The 25,159-nt window shown below is 37.1% G+C and overlaps 1 protein-coding gene across 2 annotated transcripts in view; it reads right to left on the reverse strand.

Moving 5' to 3' along the window:
- The window catches only part of STIM2 (stromal interaction molecule 2), a 125,189-nt gene that overhangs the window by 43,242 nt on the left and 56,788 nt on the right, over positions 1 to 25,159 (reverse strand). For both annotated transcript variants that reach the window (XM_079772282.1, XM_079772281.1), the window contains exon 3: positions 11,192 to 11,306. In XM_079772282.1, the coding sequence (XP_079628408.1) occupies positions 11,192 to 11,306 (115 nt within the window). The remainder of the gene's footprint in view (positions 1 to 11,191; positions 11,307 to 25,159) is intronic.

A 25,159-nucleotide genomic window follows, 5' to 3' on the forward strand; every position in this document is an offset into this window, starting at 1 on the left:
TTCTGAAGGAACAGCTATGTTTTATATCATGTGACCATGCTACCCGACCCCACAAACCCACCTCTGGATCCAGAATAGCCTTTGAAGCTTTTCTTCTAGCTACTAACTTCAAATTCTCCTTTTTCAGGCTCATCAATCTGTTATGGCTGTTTGTCTGCTAGGTACTCCTTCTCCTCTCTGTCATCTGAGACAAAGCTCATGATCGCTAGTGAGAGGAGGCCAGGGGATGAAGTAATCATAGGACTCCATTCTGGGGTCACAGTGATAGGTCTCGGTATAACCACATAACCTAAGCCAGTTACTTCCTGATTTTTTTCTAACTAGAGCAGGCAGGAAGACTCCCTGTTTCTCTTTGGTATGATTTTGGGAAAACATAAGCCTAAAACTTCCAGCAGCCACAGTGCTAGTCTCTAGGAAATGCAGTAAAATAAAATCAAAATTCAGAAAGAAACAGAGAGAGAAACAGATAACCAGAATAGATTCAGCCCCTGACTACACACCTACATCATCCCATTAAATAAGGATAGTTTTTAAATTAAGAGAGTTTGATTTTCTCAACTGGGCCATTCCATTAATATATAAACATGTTGTAAAATCTTCCATCTTTCAGAAAATAAAATCTTCCTTCACATCAAATTTGTCTTTAGGTATCATAGCTCCATTTCTCTTCTCCGTCTTTTGAAAGTCAACAATATTTACTGTTTTCACTTCCTCTTCAATCCACCTCAACCGGACTTTCAGTTCCACCACTATAGTGCAACTGCTTTAGCAAACAAACTTAACTTGTACTTTGCTAGTCCTATGGTGAGGTCTCTGTCATCTCATGTGAATTTCTTGAGCTGTTGACACTGACTGTGCCCTCTTTCTTAAAACCTGTCCTTCATAGGCTGTCAGGACCCTACATATCTAACTGGTTCCCCTCATATCTGTAACTGTTCATTTATTCTTCCTTCTTTTCTGGCTTCCTCTCTGCTTCTTGACCTTTCAGCACTAAGTCCTTCACCAGTTTGCATCATGATCTCAGTATTTTTCAACCTTTTTTTCATTATTCACTCACACACACACACACACACACACACACACACACACACACACACACACAATTGAGCCTGTTCAGACTTTTTTTCCCCTCATTACTTCCATTTCCAAGACATTTTAATACTACAGGTGCATAACACCTAGGAACCATCCTAATTCTTATCCCCACACCCCTATCAACTCCCTGAATCCAACCTAACAGAAAATCCTATCAGTTATTCCTTCAAACTATATCATAAATCAGACCTCTCTGCTACCTCCCTCTCACCTGGACACCGCAAGAGCCTCGACAGGCTTCCAACTACATTCTTGCCCCTCTTCCTCAAGAGCCTAATATCCATACAGTATCTACAGTAATATTTTCCAAAGATAAATCACAACACTATGTTGCTCAAAACACTTCAATGGAGCTAGACTTGCAACATACTTACATTATACTTACAATAAATCCCAAACTCTTTAATAGGCCTTGAACGATCCTATGAGATCTAGCCTTGCCTCTGTACATCTCACTGATCCATTTGTCTCCTACCATCCCCCGCACCCTCCTCCAATCCCTTATAGCCTCCAAGCTATACTGGCTTTCTTACAGTCCCCCAAATACTTGGAGGTCATGCTAGACTTAAGAATGTTAGCCTACCCTAACCCTGGAATATACTTCACCCAGACATTTCCTTGGCTCACTCTCATCACTGAGATCTACAACCAAATAGCATTTCTTTGGGAATTCTTCCTTAACTAGACCTCGCCCTACATGGTCACTGATTATGTGTTAGCCTGCTTACTTTTAACATATCACTTATCTGTTTCAGCAGTCATGTGAGTGTATATATATCTACCTGCACACAGACAAACTGTCCACTGTCTTTCTAAAAGAGTGTTAACTCCATGAGGGCAGGATATCTATTTTGCTCAAAGTTCTATTTACAAAATACAGAACAATGCCTATCTCACAGGAAGAACTAAATAAAATTTTGATGACTTAACAAATGAATGGAGCAAGTGAGTCTGACCTTTGTCACTTGTAACTAATCAAATAATTGATAATAGAGTACACTTACAATAAATTTCCCATTATTTGAGGTGATCTGAGTCTATCTTTTGCCACTAAAAAAAAAAATCTTACTAAAACAAACAACTTAAACTTTAAAATAAAGCTCTGTAGTTAAAAAAAAAAAAAAGAAGAAGAAGACATAATATACTGTAATTTCAAGCCACCCAACAAAGCATGTTGAACAATCAGTTATGCACAGGAATTTATTAAGCATTTAGTTCTGTGATAAATTCAGCCTTCAGTATTAGCATAGTGTAGGTACCATTAAAAACTGGAGTAATTACTTTTTCGGGCATTCCTGAAAATCACTCAAAAAATCAAGACACAGTCCTAAAACATATATCCACTAACTTAAAACTCAACCTTCCTTTTTCAAAAGCTTCCAATTACACATCTAAAAGAGAATGCAGTCTAATGTCATGGCCAGATTCATGCAATTGAGCATGCTCATTAAAAACAGATAAGAGAAATTTAGACAATTACCAAAGCAGATCAATCTTCAACTATCTCACACTGCAATCTGGCATGTGCTTACCTTTGCTAAGTCACAGGCTCTGGATCAGTGGGGATGCAGCTAGTACACAGAAACCTATTATTATTCATGGTAGTAGAGCTGTAGCACTATCATTAAAATTCTGCCACAAAATATTTGATACTGGTCAAAACATGGAAAATAATGATGTTAGAATTCTATATTCTTACAATATATAATTCAGAAACCAAACAAATACATAAGTACATTTAATTTCTTGAGCCTTGCTCTTTAATTATTCATCCTCCCATTTCCCCTTTTGTGAGCCCACCTCCATCCCTTCCAAAAAGTTCTAGACATTGTTTTAAAAGAATTGATTTGAATTCTTCAAAAGAAATAAATTATATGAAGGATTTGAAAATGGTTAGTGACATGCCCATAAGTCAGTGCCATCTAGTAACAAAGAATTATTCTATCAAAAAGGTTTTTTTGCCTGTATTATCTTAAATTCCTTTTAATCTAATATATTTTCAATCCATAAACAAATACAATTATCCATTAAAAAAAATAAATGCGGACATTAAATGGAAAGATGTAGTAAGATGTAATCACAATTACCAACTCTTATACGTAGTGGTAGTACGTTTTGAACAAAATACTGGCTGAAATTAGCCCTGGCCAGTGTGGCTCAGTTGGTTGAGTATCATCCCATGCACAAGAGAAGTAGCTGGTTCTATTCCCGGTGGGTTCGATTCCTGGTTGGGGCACAATTAATCCTAGCAAATCAGTAATATGCAATGACCCTACATTTCCGAGAGTCAAGTGTTCTGAAGTAAAAGAGTGAGAGTGTCAGCAATCAAGGAGAAATAGAAAAGAAGACAACTACTGCACCAAAAAACAAAAATGAGTTAGCCCTGAATGAACAGATCTGAAATGAAGGGAACAGTGATAGAAATGCTAACACAGGACGAAGATTAGAAACTTATTGTGCTCTGAGCTCATTTGGATAATGTTATAACAAAAACAAAGCTGTTTAACTATAAAGAAATCAAGGACGTACTTTATATAAAACACAGAAATGAATTCTGATCAATACAGAACAGTGTTTTGCAAACTGATCAAGTAATCTGCACACCAATCAAATAACATTTACACTACTCTTTGAGGGGGGAAAAAAAAAACCATGTTAAGCCCACAGGTATCCCCAGTTTTTCAAAAGTTCACATTACACCACTTTGCTTTTATAAAGATCTAGAACAGTACCTGTTCATCAATAACCAAAAGAAATACGAAGAAGATTTTTACTTTTATGAAAAATGAAAACAGTGTTTGGTGTCTGGCAGCCAACTGTTAGAGAGGCACCTTGAGCAGCAAGACTGGCATCACTATCCCCTTTCACACACATAATAAATACTGCTAACCAACAATTTCTACAGTATATAACCTGCTTTGCTACTGAGATCAGACATAGATCAAGCTTCCTTAATGCAGTGCTCTAGGTAACCACTATCAATTGGTAGCTTTGGTATATGAGTGTAATCTTACATGCCACTTTGGAGCAGCTCAACAGGCTGAAGCGTCAAGGCTCACTACTCTGGTCTCCCTCTCTTACTGACCCTATTTTCTACTATTCCTCAACTCAGATGCCTCTTTCAGCAACGTCAGTCTCCAATATTCCCAACTTGTTCGCAGTTTGTCTTACAAGAACAATAGTAACAAGAGATAGTCATTGAGTACTTGCTATGTGCTAGGCACTGTTCTAAGCCCTTTAATGCACAAATTCATTTCATCCTCAACAATTTGATGTGGTAGATGACTTTGATCCCTTTTAACAGATGATGAAACTAAGACACATAAAAGTTAAACATGACATATTAATGGCAAAAGGAAAAATATGAAACATTCATTTATTCTTATCTCACATATACTAACTCTGACTATAATAGTACCACTTACCTAGTATTTAATCAAACCTTCTTGTGTGGTTACTTAATATTTCACCTGTGATACTAACAATAATAAAAGCCCCTTGATGAGAAAGGTATTATCTTATACTTCCTTGTATCCTACCACAGTGAGTGCCACACATATTGTAAATATACATAAAAATATCGTGTTGTTGGACCCTAGCTTGTTTGGCTCAGTGGATGGAGCGTCGACCTGCGGACTGAAGGGCCCCAGGTTCGATTCCAGTCGTGGGCATGTGCCCGGGTTGCAGGCTCAGTCCCTAGTGGGGGATGTGCAGGAGGCAGCCAATCGGTGGTTTTCTCATTGATGTTTCTATCTCTCTCTCCCTTCCTCTCTGAAATCAACAGAAATATATATACACACACACACACACACACACACTGTTGTTGGTATCACAAAGATAATGTGACCTTATTATCCACAAGGCCTACATTTTTAGTTCCTCTTCTGATAATGCTAAACAATATTTACTCACCCTTTTGCTTTTGTTTTCATTCCAGTCTCATTGTAACTAATAGGATACATCTGAAAAAGCTGGTACATTTTATGAACATTTAAAGACCTATTTATACTTTCACTCCTAGGAGAAAATCCTTATAAATATTAAGGATACCCTATATTATAAAAGCCTAATATGCTAAGTGTCTGGTCGCCTGTTCAACCAATTAAAGCGTAATATGCTAATGATATGCTAAGACCACTCAACTGCTTGCTATGATGTCCACTGACCACCAGGGGACAGACAGTAAACCGGTTGACCAATCGCTATGATGTGCACTGACCACCAGAGGGCAGACATTCTGATTGATAGTTTAGCTTGCTGCTGGGGTCCGGCCAATTGGGATTGAGCGAGATGGGCCAGACATGCCCTGGAGCCCTCCCACGGTCCCTCCCCGGCTGGCCAACCTCCCGCGTCCCTCCACAGCCCCGATCGTGCACTGGTGGGGTCCCTAGGCCTGGCCTGTGCCCTCTCACAATCCAGGACCCCTCGGGGGATGTTGGAGAGCTTGTTTTGGTCCGATCCCGCAGGCCAGGCCAAGGGACCCCACTGGTGCACAAATTCATATACTGGGCCTCAAGTATATAAATAAAATGTTTATAAATCCTCCTTACTTATAGAGATTTAACATACATGGTCAGGATTTTTTTTCCCTTTATATTTCCTTTTGTGTAACATTTACATTTTGTTTTCATAAACAGAAGAAAACACTTAGTCATTTCTGTCTGGCTGGACTTGACAACAGTCATTATTAAGTGTCTACCTCTCTCTTCTCTCAATTTCAGTTCCTTTAAATTTCTAATAAAAAAAATTAAACCTGCAGAATTTCAAAATACCTATTCAATTTGTAAAGCCCCAAGTTACACAATGACCTTAGGTAAGGTAAGACCCATGCTGAATAGGATGGAAAGATTACCTCATGGTTGACACATGTTATAATATTTAACCCAATGAGTTACCTTTTTAAAAACAGTACATTACTTAATCAGGTTTTTATCCACCATGATCCTTAAATCTTATACATAACCAATAATTTTCCATCTACATTTTCCTTCATTAGGTACTATTTAATTGTATTCAGCAATTCTAACAACATATCCAGTTTATAAAAATTTGTCTAAAATCTAATACACATTTTTAAAAGGCTTTTATTGGCACTGGACTATTATCATGTACAAATTGACCAAGCATTCTCTACAGAAACTGACCCCCAAAAAAGTACACTCTGGTCACATTGAAATTTTTCTATGTGAAATTAGGATCAATTTCTATGCAACACACTTTTAATTTTCGTCAGTTGACAACATTCCATAACGATCTTGGGTACATTTCACCCTCCAGAAATTACATACTACAATGGCAAGTATTTAGCCTAACAGACCTGTTCATTTTATTAATAAGTATTATGGGACTGAATCAAAAATCTTACAAAACTTTATATACAGCTGAACATTTCAGTGATTCAGCTTTACTAGAAAGATAAGTGAACATTTACTGCCTACCAGGCAGGCACTTTTACTGCATTAGTCATTCATATCACACAAGAATTGCATTTTATAAGTGAATTTTATAATGTGCCCAATGTCTTAATGTTCATAAAGAGAAGAGCCAGCAGTTACATTTGAAGAACTTGAAACACACATACTTCCTATAGTCTGCCACCTCCATTTCCACTTCTAGTAAACTTTCAGGTGACTGAAGGAGCCATGAGGTGGTCTACCGCTTTAGCCCCTTCCAGAACTCCTGGTCAACCCTCACAGCCCATTCCAAACACAATTTTCAGAGGTAATTACTCCTTTCAGTGAGCTATCTCTATATTCTACACTTGTTTCTATTATTGTACATATCACATAAATTGTAATTATTTGTGTGCTTTTTCTTTCCTACTTAGCTATTTACTGCTAATATCCCAGAGACTGTTTAACTCATTTTTAATACCCAGGCTCCAATGCCGGCTTATGACACAATAGATATACCTATTCTACTGGTGCTTCTGTAACATGAATTAGCTTATGTGTAACTGGTAAATAGGGATCATGTCACATCATTTCATATGTGACTGTTCCTCACATGTTATCATTTTACACTGCCAAGTAGCAGCAAAAGGATCCAAAGCTTACAGAATGCTAACACAGCAAACTATGAACTTTCTATCCCCTTACACTCCCCTCTTCCTTTAAGCTCAATTTGGCCACAGCCTCTGTCTTAGAAATCTTTGTTGCTCAGTTCTCATCTTCTGGCATTTTTCCTTTGTCTTCATAATTTAGTAACCTCAACTCTACCTAAAACCCCCTCCCATTAAGTTATCTTTACTTATTTTTTAAGATAAAGTCCAATACCTACTATAGTATTTATTGATTAGAAATTTAACAAATCTTTTTACCTATGCTAGTATTTTTATTAGTAGTGCTAGTGCTCTGGTTACAAAGTTGCATAGGTTTTGAGTATGGTTCAACCCCATTATTTCCCATAAACTCTGTAATTTTTAAGTTCATAATTTTGCAAGATATGTGTTTTTCAGGAGTGCATACATTTCATTTTGGCAGAAATGCCTGAAGTGAAATGATGTTTGATACACTGAATATTTGATGAACCTAACTACTGACTATCTAATGTTCAGTGTTACACATTCATCTATTCATCAAATGTTTACTAAATATTAAAGTAAATAAGGCCCTGCTCTAGTCATTAGAGATACAGCAATGATGTGGAAAGTATAATTGTGTATGATTGTGTGTGTAGGCATATGTATGTGTGCACACATGTGTATATTTGTATTCATATTGAACTAAATAACTTTGAATTGCATATTATTGCTACAGGTACATTCTAATTTCTATATCAGCAGTTTCCAAAACTTTTCACAGGAATAATTTTTTTGTTTCCCAAAAGAACTCTTTATAAAAAAACAAAATATACCAAGTAAAAGCAGAACCCTACACATTCGGCATGTCCTATTCCTGAGATACTCCAGGAAAACTGGGGCTTGTCAGGCTATGATTGAAAACAGTGAGTGACCTAGCAACAATGCCCCGCCTTTACGTGACCCCTTTAATACGAAAAAAGAGTCTGACATGGGTTGAAAATATGAATTAGGTCACTATTAAGCTTCTGGTGGAGGTTTACTTCGTTCAACTGACTCCTCTCTCTGCTCTTTCATGAAACTGTTTTAGTAGGAGCCCTGAGACAACTCCTCCCACGCCCTAATCCCCTAAAAATGTTATGTAAAAGATGGGCTTCGGAGAAAAGGAAGCAAGAATAGGTAAGTTAGGACAAGTCTTTGGAGACTTAGAGGAAAATCTTCTCATCATGATGGTGAAATCTTAATGGTGGAAATTAAGGTAAAAACCTAGGGAAAATAAGAGGCTTTTCAACTTGAAATGGCCTTAAGCTTAAAAAAGAAAAATAACAAACATTCTCATAGATCACAAAAGATCTCACCAAACTCACCAGGGCAGGAAACCAAAATCGGGTTTAACGTCAGAGTTCCCTTGGATTTGGGACACGTTAGTAAACAAAATAAACCAAGACACCACACCCCGCCCCCGCCCACCCCCCCGGCTTATATTCTCGGGGGCAGGGGAGAGAGAAAGGAAACACACATAATGAATAAGTTAATTATGTAATATATTAGAAGGTGCTACACAATATGGGAAAAGGAAAGTGTGAAGCTGAGTAACAGGAATCAAGATAGCTAAATAGAGTGGTCAGGGTGGGCCTCAAGAGAGAATAGCCCTGATAGACTTTAATAAAAGTGGTAATGGAGTTAGCCATGAGGGTGTCTGCATTCCTGCAGTTGTAGAATAGCAAGGAGTCCGCTAGCATAAAGCTCAGTGAGTGAGGAAGATGGACAGGACAGAGAAGGAAGAGAGGTAACAGGGTGGGAGTGGAAATCAGATCATGTAGAGCCTTATAAGGTCTTTGTAAAGATTTTGGCTTTTACTCTGAGTCACTGAAGGGTATTGAACAGATCTGACTTATATTTCCAATAGGTTACTCTGCTAAATGAAGAACAGATTGTAGCAGAACACAAGTATATGCAGGGAGACCATTAAGGGGCTACTGCACTTACTCAGGCAAGAGATGGGGGCTGAACCAGGTGGTAGCAAAGCAAGTGATGAGAAATGGCCAAATACTTTTTCCTTTTTTCAATGGCTAAGTGTACTCCATTCAACTTATCACACACCTAATACTTAAAATATACTAGTAGCAATAATGGATATCCAATTCCTTTAGTAGTATCTTCATATTACTATATTTCCTGTTAATAGTCTTACTGAGTTTCATACCATTTAGCACTTTCCCCTATAAAATGTATATTCATTTATTCCTATTCTAACTCAAGTTCATATTACTTAAAAGTGGTATGGGTAGGGGAAATGGAGAGAAAGATTTCTGAAGTCTACTTATTATTTATTTAAGTTGATGGTGTTTTTTACCTTCTTTCTTTTGCTTCTTCACAGTATATTGCAAAACATGCCTCTTTTAAAAACTGAAATACACACACACACACACACACACGAGGCCTGGTGTTTGAAATATGTGTATGGGGGAGGGGTGGTCCCCTCAGCCCAACCTGTACCCTCTCCAATCCAGGACCCCTTGGGGGATGTCCGACTGCTGGTATAGGCCCTGGGATCAGGCCTATACCAGCAGTCGGACATCCCTCTCATAATCCTGGACTGCTGGCTCCTAATTGCTCACCTGCCTGCCTGCCTGGTCACCCCTAACTGCCAGCCCCCTCCCGTGCCAGCCTGATCGCCCCTCACTGCCTCTGCATGCCGGCCTGATCAACACTCTAACTACCCACCCCTGCCGGCCTGGTCACCCCAACTGCCCCCCTCTGCCAGCCTGGTCAACCCCAACTGCTCCCCCTACCAGCCTAGTCGCCCCTAACTGAACCCCCTGCAAGCCTAATCACCCCAACTGCCCCCCCCCCCCGCCAGCCTGGTCGCCCCACGCAGCCTGCTGTTCAGTCATTTAGTCGTCCCTCACTAACCCCCCTGCCGGCCTGGTCACCCAATGCAGCCTGCTGTTCAGTCGTTTGGTCATCCCTCACTAACCCCCCTGCTGGCCTGGTCATTGGCAGCCATCTTGTGAGGGTGTGAGGGTCAATTTGCATATTACCTCTTTATTATATAGGATATAATAAAGATTTAGAAAGATTTCTGAAGTCTACCTATTATTTATTTAAGTTGGTGGTGTTTTTTACCTTCTTTCTTTTTTGCCTCGTTTGTGTGTGTGTGTGTGTGTGTGTGTGTGTGTGTGTGTATTTCACTTTTTAAAAGAGGCATGTTTTGCAATATACTGGGAAGAAGAAAAAGAAAGAAGGTAAAAAACACCACCAACTTAAATAAATAATAGGTAGACTTCAGAAATCTTTCTCTCCATTTCCCCTACCCATACCACTTTTAAGTAATATATATGCTAGCTATAAACCACTTACATTAATAAAAATATTGAGCATTGGTGGAATAACTTTCTGTATTTTGCCCATTACTAAACGTTACCATTGACAGTCTAGCAAATTTTATTACTTTTCTATATTCCTCCTTGGTAATCTGTCCCAGATTCCTTTTAATATCACATCATTATCAAACTTGCAGAGAAAAACATATGCTACAACATAATTATTTGACTTGGGTAAAAGAACAGAAACATTAGACATTTTGGTTGACTCTGTTACTCAAAAAAATAAAAAAAAAGCTTAATGGACTTTTAAAAATATTTTAGTAGCTTTCTAGTATTAAGGATCAAATTGAGGTTTTAGGTCATATACTTTTCCTGCCCTAAATAATTACTGTCCATAAATAAGCTTGAGGACTTACGAGTAGAAAAAGAAATAAAATATAAATTACACAATGTTAGCATGCAAATATTAGGACACCCCATTAAGGGTATATTTAAGGAAAAATGTGTAAGGTCCATGCCTTCTAAAGACTTCAGAAACTGTTCTCCATAACTAAAAATAACTTTGGGATCCATGTTTACTTGATAAAATAATTATTTACTAAAATATAAGTATCCTCAGAGAAATATCCTCACAGAAAAGTTACATTGATTTTCTTTTTTGTAAGATTATATGCAATTAGTGAGTTAACAATGACTAATCAGGGCAGAAGAGCAGGTAAGGGATCTAGATCACTGAAAACAGTCTTACCTTCTGATGTTTTCCATCGTTTCCATAAATCCTCAACAGTTATGTGTTTATCTTCTCTGTGCAGATGGCTGTGTTTTTTAGTAGCATCTTTATATTTCATATCTTCTCTGATAAACTATAAAAGAGAAAACACTAAGTTAAATATACTTAAATTCACTATTTTAGTCTCTATAATGGAGGGGGGAAAAAGTCTAAAACCCAGTGGGTAGTGATTATCAGATAATAACTGGTACATTTTTTGGTATTTTTATATTCACATTATTCATACATGTTTATATAATTGGTTTAATTAAATGCCTTCTATTACTAATCATGACAACAGCAGCAGCAGTAAAAGTACTTATTTAATGTTCATTATTAGTCAGGAACTATTCTACATTATGTAATATGTCTATATACCTATCATAATACATACACACATAGTTATTTAATTTCATGACAGATCTATTTTGTGTACTCAATTTATAGATGAGAAAACCAAGGCTCAAAGAGGTTAAGTATTTTGTCCAAGGTTGAAAAAAATAATAAAAAGCAAAGATAAGATTCCAACCCAAGCAATTTGGTTGTGCTCAACACCATAATATCCTGCCTCAATATTATATATTTTTACCAACTACTTAGTATTTCAAAACACATAAAATACTAATCTCAATTATGTACCAAATTTCTATATTCTCTTACCTTTTAAGCTATTACTTACACTATTAGTTTAATAGAGAGAAAGCACTAAAAACTTTTTTTGCTGAAAACCAACCTGTTTTACATTACTTCTTATATAAAAATTTTTAATTGTTCCCCATTGTCTGCCAAATAAAAAGCAAACTCCTTTTTATGGCTTACATACCATTCCCAATTCTGTCCCTGACAATCTTTTAGGCCTTATCTCTTGACACTTTTCCCATATAAACTCATCAATCAAATTATATGAAATTAATAGTATTTTTTTCCCAATTACTCTGCTTTTTATACTTCAACATTTCTGATTTGTATTGTTTTACTTGGTCTTTTTATTTATTTACTAGTGGCCTGATGCATGAAATTCGTACACTTAAAAAAGGAATTAGAGGAAATATTTTAATATTGCTATTTGCCCTTTCTCTATAATAGAAGTGTCAGAGATGAAAGGAAATTAGTAAATATATATGAACATCTCCCTCCTGTCAGAGTCTGGGGCGCGCTGCAGGACCCAGAGTCAAGTCCCCCCCACCTGCATGCCTCAAAATCGCACCAGACCCAGACCCAGCTGGCCCCACCCCTGTCACGCTCTGCAGCCTCAGGTCCCCCAGCCCCAGAGTGGGGGGCACGGCCTCGGGGCAGGTGGCGCGGCCTCAGGTCCCCCGGCTCCAGTGCAGGGTGGGAGGCATGGCCTCAGGACCCCTGGCCCCGGCGCCAGGGCGGGGGTTGCAACCTCAGGTCCCCTAACCGGGCCTTGGGTCCCCCAGCCTGGGCACGAAGGTGCAAGGGTTCAAGGGCATGAGGGCGTGACGACCATTTGTCTATTAGCTCTTTATTATATAGGATTTTCTTCTGATTCCAAAAATATACAATCATATAAAAGATTAATGCAGAAATCCACAATGCAGAAAGTGAAAACCCCCAAGGGCATATTTTTCTCACTTTTTAGATGCTGACAATGGGCATCACCTTTAAACAAAAGACCAACTTTTGCTTTTGAGTAGAGTTGTTCTCTACTGAAACAAAAAAGACAATTTTAATAGCTGTATAATATTGAGCAAATCATTTCACTTTCCTGAGCTTTAATACCTTGGGTGCAAAAATGAAGAAGCAAGCTTTTTAGGATCAACAACACTATTCCACGGAGGTCAGTCATTAAACTGATACCAATCTATAGTATAGACAGAAATAGGAAATAGCCATTTAGAACCTTTATAGCAATCTGATGATGTTTTCAAAGCATCTGACCTAAGGATGTGATAAATGTACTTACCATGTATGCCTTATGCATAATGAATTAAAAATGAAAAATCTGCGAAGGACTTGTATGCATGCATATAAGCATAACCAATGGACACAAAACTCTGGGGGGTGAGGGCATGTATGGGTGTGGGGTGGGGGGGACAATGGTAAGATATGTACACATATAATACCTTAATAAAAAAAAAGTGAAAAAAAAAGAAAAATCTGGTCCTTCAACATAATTTGAAAAACACTAATCTAAAAGGTCTATTCTAGCCCTTATATATTCTGTTGTTTGAAATAATGCCTTACTCTGTTTCTAAATGCCCCTTTAAAAGTTATTTTTAAACGGTCCTGCCTCATTACTTCAATTACTTTTTGTCTATTTCTATTCCTATTTTCTATTTCTCTTTTCCCGCCTACCCCGCCTGCTCTTCCTGACTGATATCTTTGGAATCCAGAACATATACCTGAACAAGTCACTTCCACTGAGATACTCAGACACTGCCCCTATCTTTAACAGAGCCCAAGAGTTAGAGAGCCCAAGAGATTGAAAACCATAACTGACAGAAAAGGGTAGGAAGCCTGCTTTGGAAATGGTCCAGTCAGTTGAAATAAATGGCAGCTGTTTAATTTAAAATAACAACTATGTCGCGGGAAATTCTTCTCACCACATGAACACAAAGAACCCAGAAGTAGAGTTTGTGGCTTCAGGATCAATATATTTCAGAAAATAAAGCTAATTTCCATATATAGACTAGATGCAGCATTCTAGTAATTTGAACTCTAAGGAAGCCCAGAATAAGTGTATAGCTATCTGCCAAAATATCTACACTAATAAGAGAGATGCAAATTGACCATACCTTCGTGACACCCACCAGCCAATCAGGAGTGGGTATGCAAATTAACCCAACAAAGATGGTGGGTTAATTTGCATACACAGGCACCCAGCGGCCGGGGACGGGATGCTTGCATTGTCGCCATGGTGACAACGCAGGCGTTTCACACCACCCCAGCTGCTCCGGGCCTCTGGGCAGCGTGGGAAGGTGGAAAGGTGGCTCCGGGCCAGAGCAAAGGCTGTGCTGGCAGCCAGGATAAGGAAGGCCTATTCTGCACAAATTTTCGTGCATTGGGCATCTAGTACACTTAATAAAAGAATGCAAAAAAAACATTTTTAAACGTATGATAGCACCTAAAGCTCATTTGATGTAAAAGAACTACCTATCTCCTAAGGAAGTTGGGTGAAAACTAAAAAACACACTGAATTATATTTTCTCTGGAATTACCATTTAAAAATGAATATACAAAGTGGTGAAAAAATAGGTTTATAGTTGTTCATATGGAAAATAATACAATAATTAATAAATCATGATAAAAGAATAAAGTCCTGTGTTTTATGTACTCACAACTATAAACCTACTTTTGCCCGCTCTGAATACTTCTGTTTTAAAATATAAGCCCAAAATAATGCAATTCATAACAAACCACATAAAAGTATATCTCTTGTATGTATCTTCAACATTTTTATCATAAAATATGATTTGAAAATAGTATAATTAAAATTACTTTACATTGAAACTAAGCTGGAAAATGTTTCACTGAACCTAATACACTAGAAATCATCTGCTTCCATTAAACCTTCCCAAAATCCTACAGAAGAGCAGACCATTCTAAGCAGACTTTTCAAAAACTCCCTAGAAAACTGCAAATTTTAGAAATGAGACAGGCTACTAGAAAAATTTTAAGGACAGTCACCAATAACTGAAAATGCATGACAAATTACAAATACCTCTTATTCATTGAAATATGAAATAGGAAAACAGACCCTTAAATTCTATGAAGTAAATATTCAAATAATGTACAACAAATAATGTAGATTCTTGGGAAGCGTATCCAATTATGCAAACCTACTACAGGAAAACCTGAATTGACAATACAAATAAAAGAGTGCTCTATAAATAATGACTATTGAATATTCTTTTAAAAAATATTCACACAGGTAATTATTTGAAATAAATTATTCTAGTACCATTATATAAATTACATACCCAAATCCAGAAAGGTAGCTTTTAAATAATCAACCAATTTCAGTTTCTTGTACCTATTAACATTTTGTATTTAATATTTGTGCTATTTTTTGTTACATTTATTTTTGTTGTTTATATTTTATTTTTATGTTACCTTACTTGTACTTTGTATTTGTGCTATTATTTTTATGACACTGCTTTAATATTATCTGATACATGTTAGTAAAGTAAGTCCTTACTTAACATCATCAATAGGTTCTGTGACTTTAAACAAAATGATGTATAATAAAACCAATTTTACCACAGGCTAATTGATATAAACAAGAGTTAGGTTCCTATGGCATCTCATCAACATTTTGACAAGCTGAGGTTGAATGAAATGACATGACTCGAGAACCTGCTATACAGACATATTTTGGGGATTAGTGTAAATCCCTGAAAGCATCCACTCACCCCTTCCTCACTCGATCACCCACTGCCATAGCTATCTGATCAAAGGGCAAACACTTGACCCAAAAGAAGGCAATCCAGAGCCATTCTCTCTCACAGGACACTATAATTCAAACCATGAAAAGGGTCACTTGGCCATGGCTCTGGGTTTTTAAGGTGATAAAGACCCTGGTATTGAAGGAGGCACTTTATGGACAGTCAAGATAGGCCAGGCGATAAGGACAACAGAGGAAGCCAATATGCAGGAAGAGGAAGTAATAAAAGAGGACAAAGATGAGGACACAACGAGAAAGAAATGGCACCAGGAATTGCCTTGATTCTTGATGACCTTCCAGTTTCAGTCCCTCAGGATACCTGGGCTACACAATTCTTGTCCTGATTTCCACGGCATGACAATGATAAATCTGTCTCCCCTTTTATTTTTAAATACACAATTTTAAGACCTCAATACCTAGGAGAAGTGATTTATTATCCCAGTTAGGCACTCAAACTCTGCAGTCTGACATACTATATTCAAAATCTAACCATTACTTAAATCCTCTTTTGCCTCATATTTCTCTTCTGTACAATGAGAAAAATAAAACTGTCTATTTCATATGTTAAGAAGATTAATTTAAAAATGTATAATGCATAGAAGTGTTAGACAATAAAATTACATTAAATCAAACTATTTTGGTTAGTTTTTATATATTGATTTTGTTATTGCTATTGAAGTTTAAAGCCTGAAAAAATGAGTTTCACCCTGACTATACTGGTAGGCTTAATGAACATTTGGGAAACATCAGACATTTATAAAGATAAGATTACCCAATATTCTTAAAGTACCATTCCAGATATTCTAAAACAAAATACATAATACATAAATAGAAAAAACACAGCTTTTTCAATGACAATGTCCTTTCCAAAGGACACCTGCCATCAAAACAACAGTGTCCAAGGTCTGATATGTGAGTCAGTTAAAGCAGATGGGTTCCTTGAAAACTTTGCAGGGTCTTCCTGTCTTGAGAACAATATTAAATTGCTCAGCATAATGTCTCAGAGGAAATGATGCATAACAAGAAGGATACTACTCTTATCTCACTTTGAAAGATGAAAAAGCTAAGGCTAAAGGAGAGTTTGCAATGTATTGTATTTTATATAGCTATCTAATAAACCTAATACTGGAAGTAAATTCTAAAGAATTCCAAAGTTCAAATTCTTCACCACCATCCTAACCTGGATGTTCTGTAAAAATGCAGATTTCAAAACCCTTAAAGGTGATACCATGCTAATAAAGCATGAATTGCCCTTGTTTCTCTCCTCAATCCAAATGGTTCTATCAAACAGGTTTCACAGTGGTTGAGAGTACAACTCAGTCTCCAAACTACATCTCATCCCAAGTCTACTATTTATTGTTATGACCTTAAGTTGCTTCACTCTCTGTGTGTCAGTTTTCTAGTCAGCAAAATGGTAATAAAAGTCATAAGTCAAAGAGGTGTGAGGATTAAGTTATTTATTTCACATGAAGTGTAAAGAAGAGTGCTTGGTACATACTAACACTCAACAATGTCACCTATTTCATGTAAATCACTTATTTTTTTGAAGTAATGAATTAAACTTTTGCCTTGACTTGTCTATTCTATATCATTTCTTGAAATGACTGTACATTATTTTAACGTACTCTCTCTTAACTTCTAATGCAAGAAGGGTTTGATAATTCCCAAGAAAAACAAAGAACTAAATCTGGCATTCCTAGTCTTATTGAGATTAAAATCCTCTTATGTGTTTATTAACCACTTGTATTTCTTTAATGAAATATCTATTATAAACTTAATTTAGATGTGGGAACATGTGTTGTTTTCTCTCTGATAAAGCAGAGAGAGACAGAAAAAGAGAGAACAACACTTTCTAATCTCCTTCCTCACTTTCCATGTCAACGTGGGAGGATATACAATGCTTGGAGCTACTGCCGCCCTTTCAAACCATAGTTAGAAAATCAACAAAATGAAAGAAAAGCTAACACAGAGCCCTACACATTACTGAGTCTCTGAATTAACCTTGAAAGCATTTAGTCCCAGACTTATGGATATAATTTCAAATATTAAGCTGCTATTATTTAAGCTATTTTTAATTCAGGCATTCTATTACTTGCAATAACAACAAAAAATCATCGTAAATATACAGCAGTATATTTCCACATTCCAAGACCCATAGTGGATGCCTGGAACCACAGACAGTACAGAACCCTGAATGTACCGTTTTTCCCTATACATACATATAGTACCTGGATAAAGTTTAATCTATAAATTAGGCATAGTAAGAAATTAACAACAGCAAATAATAAAATAAAACTATTTTAATATATTGCAATAAAAGTTATGTAAATGTGGGGGCTCTCTCTCTCTCTCTCTCTCAACTGCTCTAATAACCAAAATGGCTACTAAGTGGCAATGGGCAGTCTATACAGACGGGTATGTTAGAGAACAGGATGATTCATGTCCTGGGATGAAGTGGGACAGTGAGAGATTTCACTAACGGTGCACAATTTAAAATTTATAAATCATTTGTCAAATTCTCCATTTAATATTTTTGGGCCATGGTTGCCTGTGAGTAACTAAAATCATGGAAAGAGACATTGTTGATGAGGGACTACTTTACTGTCTCAAATATCAAAACTCCTATAGCTTGCTGGTCCCCATCAATTAGGTCTAGTACCTAGAGTTCTAGACTCATTTAATGTCTGGTAATGAGCAAAGATGGCTTTTGATACAGAAAAACAAAAGCAAGAGACAAATATGGAATTATAAATATAAGGAATCACAAAAACTAATTAATAAATTGACTTGATAAACCAGATTATCCAACATCTTATGATTATGTCCATATATCCTTTTACTAAAATCTGTTTTTTCTTCTGTGTGGGAACTCCAGGAAGGGCAAATTTTCACATTGAAATAAAAGGAAAAAGAAGAGTGCACATAAGTACACACACACATACACACACACACACACACACACACACACACACACACACACACACACGCCTGGCAATTGCAGCAGCAAATAGTAAGAGATCTTTCTAAGGAGATAAGAAAAAGATCTGGAAATAAAAGTCAGAGCTATAAGTTGAGCAGTTCTTTCCATCTGACATACTTTCAGCCTTGTGTATCTTAAATTTAATATTTTTGGACCGTGGGTACCTATGGATAACTGAAAGGAATGAGTAGTTAGACTACATTAAGGAAATTGACAGGCTCTTATCAGCAGTTCTAATAAGTATTCACATGAATTTTATGTGTAGTTTCACTTTTATTATTAAAATTTTTAATCAATCTGGTTTGCTTTTTACATAAGGTAAAAGGTTAGAATCTAATTTTATTTTTCTCTAAATCTTAATTATCCAATCATTGCTTATTGAAATAACTTTAATATCCCAATGATCTGTAATGCTACCTGTATATATTTTAAACATAGTCAGATATCAGTATTATTGCATGGTTTACCTAATCGTACGCATACATAATTCTATTCCTGGTATATTCATTCTATTGAGTGCACTTACTTGTTTCACTTTAATACTAATAGAAGAAAATTGATGATGATTTTTGCATGTGCAATTTCTAATAATGACATCATATACAAACGCAATCATTTTATATATGGCTCTGGCACAAATCTAATTGACATCACTGCAACTTAGTAAATGTGCTATGAATCCCAGTAGTTAAGAGTACTAAAATAGCACATGATTTTTAAGATTTTATTTTTTAGAACAGTTTTAGATTCATAGCAAAGTTTAACAAAAAAGTAGAGTTCCCAAATATACCTTGCCCCAGAGTACATGCATTTTTTATTGAAATACTCTCTATGCACTATTATATTTAACACGTTAAGCGCCATGTCAATCACCGGTGACTGACACTGTACTTTCCGGAAAGGAAGACAAAATAGGCTTGGCGCTTAACGTGTTAAAGATCTATGATGAGCTTTATGTATAGATCAGTACACATAGGCATACATATGCATAGAGTTAACAAAAGTTTGAGGAAATATTATTTGGGTAATCAATAAAAAAAGAGATAGTCAGTGATTGTTAACTTAAAAAGAATATTTTGTTACTTTCATTAAGAAACTATTTTCACTAGTTACTGGGAAAGATTATTACACAGAAGTAAAAATAAACTTTTAGAACACTAATGTTAGCTCTTCCGCATCTTGTCACTCTTAAGAGTATTTACTAACAAAATATATTTTAACAAACACACATTTTAATTTTCATTAAGATGAAACACCATGAAAGCACAATGCAATAAATTCTTCACATAAATATTTTCCTATTATGAACCAGACCCTCCCTGTTCTAAGTGGTGAGAACATAGCAAAATAAAGCAAACAAAACCCCTACCCTCAAATAATATACTTTCTTGCACAAGGAATCCATAATAAATTAATAAAATAAGTAAAATTAAAAGTATATTGTTACTATCCTGGCTGGTGTTGCTCAGTGGTTAGAGCATCATCCCCTGCACCAAAGGGTGGTGGGTTTGGTTCCTGGTCATGGCACATACTCAGGTTTTGAGTTCAATTCCTAGTCGGGGCATGTATGGGAGCAGCTGATCAATGTCTGTCTCTCCCCCTCTCCCTTTCCTTCCCCTCCCCCTCCCTCTCCCTTTCTCCCTCTAGAATCAATGAAAAGAACATACCCTCAGGTGAGGATTCTTTTAAAAAGTATGTTGTTACTTGAAATAAGAAATGTTGATTTTTTTAAGAAGAGAATAAAATATGTAAGTACTTTCTTATTAAAAAAATCAAAGGACAGATAACCCATAAAATTATCGGGGGCGGGGGGGGGGGGAATAGCCGGTTTGGCTCAGTGGATAGAGCGTCGGGCCTGCGGACTGAAGGGTCCCAGGTTCGATTCCGGTCAAGGGCACATGCCAGGTTGCAGGCTTGATCCCCAGTGGGGTGCGTGCAGGAGGCAGCCGATCAGTGATTCTCTCTCATCATTGATGTTTCTATTGCTCTCTCCTTCTTCCTTCCTCTCTGAAATCAATAAAAATTTATTTTAAAAAAAATTGGGGGGTGGGGGGGAAGGTTAGCTTTAAAGGGATAGAGGAAATAAGATATATGGGACAGAAACAAAAGGTATACTTTTTGCATATACCTTTGTTTCACAGACAGAAGTGTGAATCCATATAAATATTTTTATAATTATAAAATAAAATAAAATAAAATTTTAAATGTGATCACTAAAAGTTACAAGTTAAATTAAACAAATGAACCTAACTGTATTATCTAGTTAGAAATGTAATCATGCAGTTAGGAACTATCTCCACTGACTTTAACTCTAGGAACAACAACAACAAAAAGAACTTACTAAAAAAAAAAAAAGGATTCAACTGTTTTCAGTAACCACATGAATGAAGTTAATGGTAGTAATATGTATCCTGAGACTGTTGTGTGTACACTGTGGGATAAATCTAATGAGTAATTATGCTGGCGTTGTTAAGCACCAAGAGTTCCCGTGTGATTGCAGGAAGACACAGGGGTAAAATCAATGAAGTTAAATGAAAACCTTGTAGTACTAAATTTATATCATAAGTATCAGGCTGAATTCATAGTATATATCATCATCTTTAAAAAAAAATTAAAAAATATTCCCTAGGTTTATCCACAGAAGAGACAAGGAAACAATGACTAACAGCACTACTAGTACCTTGATTGTGGCCTATCAGGTATTTTTTTCCTCCAATAAAACAAATCAAGGCTTCTCAGGGAAATGGTTGAAGAAAGAGGAATTCTGGAGCCAGAAATGTACAAGCTGAGCATGGAACATCTATCACAGTAGAAAGCTAGAAACTATCAAAGACTACTAAGGCAAGCTAAAATAAGTTTCTGCTGGCCAAATATAAGACAATTTAAACAACAACAAAATATATCATAATATTTAAATGAAATCCATTTAAATCCATGAATTCATAATATTATACACATACCCATATACTCACAACCCCACCCACACACACACACATTCTTCTATCTCCTTTGGAGGATCCTTGGGAACTACCTAATTACTATTAGCAGTATTTTTTTTGAGAGAGAGGGGTGGATGGGGAGGAAGGTGGGGGGAGGGAGGAAGGGAGGGAGGGAGGGAGAGGGAGAGAGAGAGAGAGAGAGAGAGAGAGAGAGAGAGAGAGAGAGAGAGAGAGAGAGAGAGAGAGAGAGAGAAACACTGATTAGTTGTCTCCCATTACACATCCTGACTGGGAATTGAACTGGCAACCTAGGTATGTGCCCTGACCAGGAATCAAACCTGCAATCTTTTGGTGTAAAGGATGATGCTCCAACCAACTGAGTCATCCGGCTAGGGCCTACCTAATTATTTTTGAAAAGCTATAAATAAAGGGAAAGAATCATCCTTTTATCCTGTCTTTCCTGTATAAATAGAAAACAAAATAATCTCTAAGATCACAAAACATCAAAGATAATGTCAATTTTTTTGGCCCACTTTAAGGAGTGTTACGATGCAGCTATTTAAACAGTAACTCCATTGTCAGAAATGAAGATAACAGAGAAAAATAATTTGGGTCAAGCAGAAAATCAGGACATATTACCCTTAGATATCCAAATGGAGATATTGATGCATTGGATATATGAATCCAGAGCTTAGGACTCCAATAAATGGAGGGTATTTAAAAGCTTTGAAATTAGATAAGATCACCAAGGGTGTAAGTAGGCAAATAGGTATAAAAACTAAATTCAGGAGCACTCAATATTAGGAGGTCAGGGAGATGAAGAACAAATCAGCAAAGAAACAGAAAAGAAGTAACCAATGCAGTAGAAGAAAAATGTGGTTTCCTAGAAGCCAAGTGAAAAAAAGTATGTTAAAAAGGAAAGCATGTTAAACTAAAGAGGCTGGTAAGTGATATGAAGACTGACAACTGACCACTATATTGCAACATGGACATCTCTGCTGAGCATAGTAAGAACAGTTTTGGTGGAGCAACAGAGGCAAAAGCCTAAGTAAGTTCAAGAAAGAATGAGATGAAAGAAATAGTACACAGGTCCTTTCAAGGATCTTGTTGCAAGGAAAGGGTAAAGGAACTGGGAAATAACGAAAGGGAGAAGCAGATTCGGAGAAGTTTTTATTTGCTGCGTTTATAAGGTGGAAAAACAGTGGCAGTTTTGCATCAGATGGGAAAGATCCAGCAGAAATCGAAAATATGGTTGCTGAGGAGAAGAAAACAAGCTACTTCACTATCCTAAAGTGGTAAGAGAAGATAAGATCGAGTACACAGTCGAAGAATTCACTTCTGCAAGGAGCACAGTGAACCCGCAGCAACAGGAGAGAATACAGAGTTTATGGACACAAATGTAGATGGTTGAGTCCCCAGTGGTTATATGACCTCCATCAATAAGAAAGGCACATTCTTGGGCCTCTTCCCAGATTACTGAATAAGAAACTCGAGGTGGGCCTACTCATCTGTGTTTTGAAAAATCCTCCAGGCGATTATGATGCACACTAAAGATTGAGACCACTGGACTATGAAGATACAAACAAGATTTTGTTTATAGCAGGGGTTGGCAAACTACAGCTTGCTGCTTATTTTCACAAATAAAGTTTTACTGGGACACAGACATGCCCTTTAGGTCCTGCACTGTTGTCTATGGCTGCTTGGCACTACAACAGGAGAGTTAATAGTTACTACAGAGAGAATATGACCCACAAAATCTAAAAATTTTAGTAGCTGGCCTGCATTAGTTTCCTAGGACTGCTGTGTCAAAGTACCACAAACAAAACGGCTTAAAACAATAGAAATGAATTTTTCACAATTCTAGAGGATGTAAGTCTGAAATCAAATTGTCAGTACAGCCATGCTCTCTCAAAGGCTTAGGGATAGAATCTGTTCCATGCTTTTCTCTTAGTTTGTGGTGTCACCAGCAATCCTTGTCATTCCTTGACTTATAGCTGCATAACTCTAATCTCTGCCTCCACTGTCATATGGTCATCTGCTCCCCTCGTCCATGTCTCCTCTCCACATGATGTTCTCCTCTCTTTTAAGGACACCAGTCACTGGATTAAGGGCCCACACTACTTCAGTATGTCCCCATCTTAACTATTTATATCTGAAATGGCCCTATTTCCAAATAAAGTCACATTCTGAGATAATGGGGTTAGGACTTCAAAATATGTTTTTGGAAGGTACACACTTCAACCTATAACTTGATCCTTTACAGAAAAAGCCTGCCAATTCCTGATTTAGAAGAATAAGAATTGAGGAGAAGTAGAACCAGGAGTACCATTCAACAGTGAGGAATTTCAAAGAAGACTGATGAGATTTTGTTTTGAAAGCAAAAGTAAGAGAACTCAAATATATGTACAAGAATCTGGACTGGCTTAGAGATGGAGGAATTAGAAGTAACCTAAAAATGAATGAGCATTCCCAAGGTAAATGCTTTACACATCAGTTCAAGCACTGATGTTTAGAGAGTGTTACTGTTAGATAACAATGTGATTAAATAACAATAAGATTAGAGAATATCACTATTAAATAATATTAGACAGTAGTATAGAAAATAATGTAATGTAGTATCATATAAACTAAAAGAGAAACATTTCAACAGTGACAAATACAACAAACAGACTAAATAGGACCAAAAAATAACCAAGGGATTTATTTAAAACTAGAGGCCCAGTGCACGAAATTCGTGCACTTGGGGGGGTGTCCCTCAGCCTGGCCTGCACCCTCTCGCAGTCCGGGAGCCCTCGGGGGATGTCCAACTGACGACTTAGGACCACTCCCCATCAGTTGGACATCCTTAGCACTGCCATGGAGGCAGGAGAGGCTCCCACCACCGCCGCTGCACTTGCCAGCTGTGAGCCCAGCTTCTGGCTGAGCAGCGCTCCCCCGTGGGAGTGCACTGACCAGCAGGGAGCAGCTCCTGCATTGAGCGTCTGCCCCGTGGTGGTCAGTGCACGTCATAGCAACGGGTCATTCTGCTGTTGAGTTGATTTACATATTAGCCTTTTATTATGTAGGATTAGACCATAGCAGAATAAAGAAAACAACTTTTGTGGAGAAACTAAGAGGGACACCAGATGAGGGGGGTAGATAAGAATGCTTAAGAAATAAGGCATTATTTATTGTACAGTGAGTACAGTAGTAATTACATAGGTGACCCCCAATAAATCACATCTCTCAGTATTCATGCCCTTATATAATCTTCTCCCATGTAGACTCTGAGCTTAGCCAAAACTTGCTTTAGCCAATTTGATATTAACAGGCTCTGGCAAGCAGAGATATGATAAGCACTTCTACATGAGAACTTATTTTCTTGCAACACTGACACCTGGAAGCCAGCTGCCATACTGTGAGGAAGCTTGAGCTAGACTCCTGAATGAGAGGTCACATGGAGAGAGACCTTGAAAGACAAGAGGTCACCTTAAATATTCCAGCCCCAGCAGAGTTCCCAACTGAGTGGAAGTGCCATAGTGACCTCAGCCCATACCTAGGGGAACAGAAAAGGTGCCCAGCTAAGTAAGCCCAGTCAACCCAGAAAATAATAAAATAATAATAAACTGTTGTCATTTTAA

Source organism: Cnephaeus nilssonii (assembly GCF_951640355.1).
Source record: "Cnephaeus nilssonii genome assembly, chromosome: 1".
Classification (NCBI taxonomy): domain Eukaryota; kingdom Metazoa; phylum Chordata; class Mammalia; order Chiroptera; family Vespertilionidae; genus Cnephaeus; species Cnephaeus nilssonii.